Source organism: Halyomorpha halys, unplaced genomic scaffold, assembly GCF_000696795.3.
Source record: "Halyomorpha halys isolate HHAL.00 unplaced genomic scaffold, Hhal_1.1 Scaffold453.1, whole genome shotgun sequence".
Classification (NCBI taxonomy): domain Eukaryota; kingdom Metazoa; phylum Arthropoda; class Insecta; order Hemiptera; family Pentatomidae; genus Halyomorpha; species Halyomorpha halys.
The window spans coordinates 912,497-917,056 of NW_027107553.1; the positions used below are offsets into that span (position 1 = coordinate 912,497).

General features: G+C 38.4%; 1 protein-coding gene across 1 annotated transcript; it reads right to left on the reverse strand.

Annotated features, from left to right (window-relative positions):
* Positions 1–259: 259 nt before the first annotated feature.
* LOC106682954 (actin, muscle) lies at positions 260–4,156 on the reverse strand. Its single transcript, XM_014424115.2, has 5 exons — positions 4,032–4,156; positions 3,789–3,942; positions 1,601–1,979; positions 1,384–1,491; positions 260–1,022 (listed from the first exon to the last, which is right to left on the reverse strand). The coding sequence occupies exons 2-5, from the start codon at positions 3,912–3,914 to the stop codon at positions 505–507; spliced, it is 1,131 nt and encodes a 376-aa protein (XP_014279601.1). The 5' UTR covers positions 3,915–3,942; positions 4,032–4,156; the 3' UTR covers positions 260–504.
* Positions 4,157–4,560: the final 404 nt, after the last annotated feature.

The following is a 4,560-nucleotide window of genomic DNA, read 5'->3' on the forward strand; positions in this document are numbered from 1 at the left end:
CAAATAAATTCTAAAATATACCATTTCCTTGAATGGATTATTTTTATTTTGAAATTGAAACCTTAGATTTTTTTTTTTTTTTTATTGCTGACTCAAATAAACCTTTTTTTCTTTAGTTTGGTTTCACACCTTTGAAATTCATAGAAACCATGAACCATTGTTAGTACTGTTAATTTTTTTTTTCAATTCTTTTATTGGTGTATACATTATTGTATTAAAAGGAAATAGGTAGATGATTAAATAAAATATTTAAGAAAAATTCAAGCAAGATTCAATTTATTACAATAATTTAAATTAACCATACAAAGATCTTATATAAACAATAAAAGAAACAACCTCTCATCTTTCACGGTATGTACATCCCTGTGTGCTCGAACAATACCAGCTCACTTGAAAAATATTATATTACGTCAAAAAAATAATATATAATGGGGTGTTATCTGTTGTCCGCGCCTGTACATAGTACAAAAGACGAATAAGTATAAGAAATATGTAGCGTGATGTTTAGAAGCATTTGCGGTGGACGATGCCTGGGCCGGATTCGTCGTATTCCTGCTTGGAGATCCACATCTGCTGGAAGGTGGACAGGGAAGCCAAGATGGAACCACCGATCCATACGGAGTACTTCCTTTCTGGGGGAGCAATGATCTTGATCTTGATGGTTGAAGGAGCGAGGGCGGTGATTTCCTTCTGCATCCTGTCAGCAATACCTGGGTACATGGTGGTACCTCCGGAAAGGACAGTGTTGGCGTACAAGTCCTTCCTGATGTCAACGTCGCACTTCATGATGGAGTTGTAGACAGTCTCATGGATACCGCAAGATTCCATACCCAAGAAGGAAGGCTGGAAGAGAGCCTCTGGGCAACGGAACCTCTCGTTACCGATGGTGATGACCTGACCATCAGGAAGTTCATAGGACTTCTCGAGGGAGGTGGAGGCAGCGGCGGTGGCCATTTCCTGCTCAAAGTCCAGGGCGACATAGCACAGCTTTTCCTTGATGTCCCTGACGATTTCCCTTTCAGCTGTAAGTTAGAAAACACAAAAGAGTTAGAAAAACTTCTAAACGGCGAGTTAAAATTAAAAAACGCTGTTCCCGGGAACAGTCTCAGGGCGATAATTTCAAAATGAAAAAATGGCTCCCGAACTTTAGAAAACAAAATTAATCTTCGATACCACAAATATTTGAAAGTATAATGATTTTAGTTACTGTATACATTTGAAAATACGTTTCGTAAAAGATTTCACTTGTTTGAAATTACTCAGTATTGAAAATTCAAATTTAAGATTTTTCAAATCAGTTTTTTTCACTGATTTTCAAATTAGTGTATTGAGATTTTAGAAGAGAAGTATTTAGTCTAATTTAATAATTTTACTGATACCCACCGGTGGTTGTGAAGCTGTAACCACGCTCGGTGAGGATCTTCATAAGGTAGTCAGTCAAATCACGTCCAGCAAGATCCAGACGGAGGATGGCGTGGGGAAGAGCATAACCTGAAACACAGAAAAATATGATCACATTGATTGTTCTGTAGAAATGTCAAAATAATTAGAAATGCATCAAAGTACTTCAATTACTAATATTTCGATAATTGTAACAAACCTTCATAGATGGGTACGGTGTGGGATACACCATCTCCTGAGTCAAGTACAATACCGGTGGTACGACCGGAGGCGTAGAGGGAGAGTACAGCCTGGATGGCGACATACATGGCTGGGGTGTTGAAGGTCTCAAACATGATCTGGGTCATCTTCTCCCTGTTGGCTTTAGGGTTGAGGGGAGCCTCAGTCAGGAGGATGGGGTGTTCCTCTGGAGCGACTCGCAGCTCGTTGTAGAAGGTGTGATGCCAGATCTTTTCCATGTCGTCCCAGTTGGTGATGATACCGTGTTCAATGGGGTACTTCAGGGTCAGGATACCTCTCTTGCTTTGGGCTTCATCTCCTACGTAGCTGTCCTTTTGGCCCATACCGACCATGACTCCCTGGAAACGGCAAAAACATCTTCAGAACTTGCGAGACCGTCATGACTTTTTTGACTGACAGAGTCTGATACAGGAGAAAAAAACTGAGACACGGACAACTCCGACGAACAACCCCTGTTGATATCTTAGACATCGAAGATAGGTTCCCCTTCTCAAGAGGTTTGGAAAAACTTTCCTATCCGATTTGAAAACATCTTTCCTTAAAGATATAAGAGAACTGAATCATTATACTTCCCCAATTCACCGAATAAGGGTTTTTATAATGTTCACTTACAGCCCTATAAGGACTTTTGAATGATAGTCAGCCACCGTATTTATTAATTTAAAGAAAAATATTGTAAGCTTTAGTCGTGAGGATAAATGCCTACCCAAGAACATTTTCTAGTAAACATGAATTTCATAATTCCGATTACGTTTTCATAATTTCGTTATTATAATTATCGAAAAATTCGATATCCACTGTTCTCTCTATTTCATCAAGTATTCGGTAGTTCAAGAACAGATTGTTGGATTATTATTGATGCTGAAATAGCTTTGATCGGGAGTACAGTCCTCGTACAATACCATAAAATGAATGAAGATATTGTTTTAGGGTTTGAAATAAACCAATAATTGGTTCTCGAGGGATCAAAACAATGTCTCAGCTAAAGGCATTGTAGTTGGAATGAAAACTAAACTGTGAAGAACTGAGTGTCAACGAACATAGATTCGCGTTGTAAAATTTTACTTTCAGATTCCTTGCTTAATACAACCATTAAAACAAAGTATTTCAAGTTTTTAAAAACTTATATTGAAATAAAAATAGAAAACGGAAGGATTGAAAGGCGGACAGCTAACGAGAGCTCGATATACGAGGCAGAGGCAGTTCTATTTCCGACCGCCTATTTCGGGCGGACTCCCCTACCACCCCCTTCAGAGCAAAGTCCTTATTTGGTAAGGACTCTAACCCCAAAACAAACGTCTCACGTATAAATAAACCACGTCCCCTGGAATGCACAGCCTTTTAATGGCTGGAATAGCCAGAATCGCATCTTTGCTGGATTTGGTAAAAGTAAAGGAAGCTCAGCGTTTTTATTTACCCGCCAGTTCAAATAAAATCTGTGAAAATGCGATAGTCAGACATTGAAAGAAATTGGGATGGCATACATTGAAGCAAAAAGAAGGAAAAATAAAATCCTACACTCTAATATTTTATTGAGGGGAATAGACTGAGGAAGCCATGTCGGTGCTTCGAGGATTTTAAGATGTCGATGTGGGGCGAACATTTAATTGTTGTTACATAACTTCCCGTTTTCACCGATTTTAAAATTTCATGAAATCAAGTAATAAACTGGCTTATGGCAGGGGAAGTTGTCAACCAAAATTAAATATAGTTATATCAAAAAGTTTAATGCATAAAATATTCCAAGTTTCTTCCGACTCATGTCTTTAGCACGTTTAAGAAAACTAAATTTAAATTTGAGGAAATTCAAACTTTATAAATCTAAGAGTGAGATATTTTGTTTTCTGTTGCTATAAATTTTCTATTTTCTTTTAATTGTTAGTTGATCTTAGGATTTTAGATGTGTTAATAGTTTTATGTAATGAAAGTTTGAATAGTTTTTCAAGTGCGGGGAAGTGAACATTGCGACTAAGTTTTCTGTTAGGACTTATGTGAGCAGTGTATTATGCTATTGGTTAGTCTACTAAGAAGAAATGTTTTAAGTTTGAAAGATTTTTAAGCTGAAGTGTCTTAATGATCTTTTTTTCCAAGTTAGTTAAGATGTTGAATTGAATACTAGTTATGTTGTTTGACTTATAATTTTTTACCTGATGCCTGGGCCTGCCGACGATGGAGGGGAAGACGGCCCTCGGGGCGTCGTCTCCGGCGAAGCCGGCTTTGCACATCCCGGAACCATTGTCAACTACGAGGGCAGCAACATCGTCGTCACACATCTTGCTTGCTTCTGGTTTGCTTCAACACCTAAGTGGCACAGGTAGAATATACTCTATGTACTTTGACTAGATGTACTAGACACACTTGTAGAATCCACTAGAAGACCACTTGCTTACCTGTAGACAGACCGCTTCCCTGGGCAACTTGCTAGCGAGTGACGTGGTGGGGGCCTGGCCGCAGGCTTTATCCTCCGTCCGTCCGCACCGGGAATAACCGCCCCCCATACATGGCCAGCTCCGCCCCACCCCCTCCCCACCATATTTGGGGTCTCCATTCGTACGGGAACGAAAAAAAACTCTCGGGGGCCTTCAAACAAGGGTTCGGCACCCTGTTTCATGCGGAGAAAAAATAAATAAAAAAATTATAATCGTAAAATATATATTCCAAAAAAAACGAAATTTTACGACGGGTAATAACCGATTTAATGAGGAACGTGGAAAAATCGAATATCGCATTGCATAGCGAATTATTTTTAGAATGGTATTCACACACATAGTTAACTATCTCATTAACAATAATTTTCTAAACCAATATTAATCTCTTATAATATTGAATTACACAAATGTAGTATACCCAAAATGTTTACTTATTTACTTAAAAAATCATAATGTATATAACAAATATCAGCCCATGAGGATCCAACTA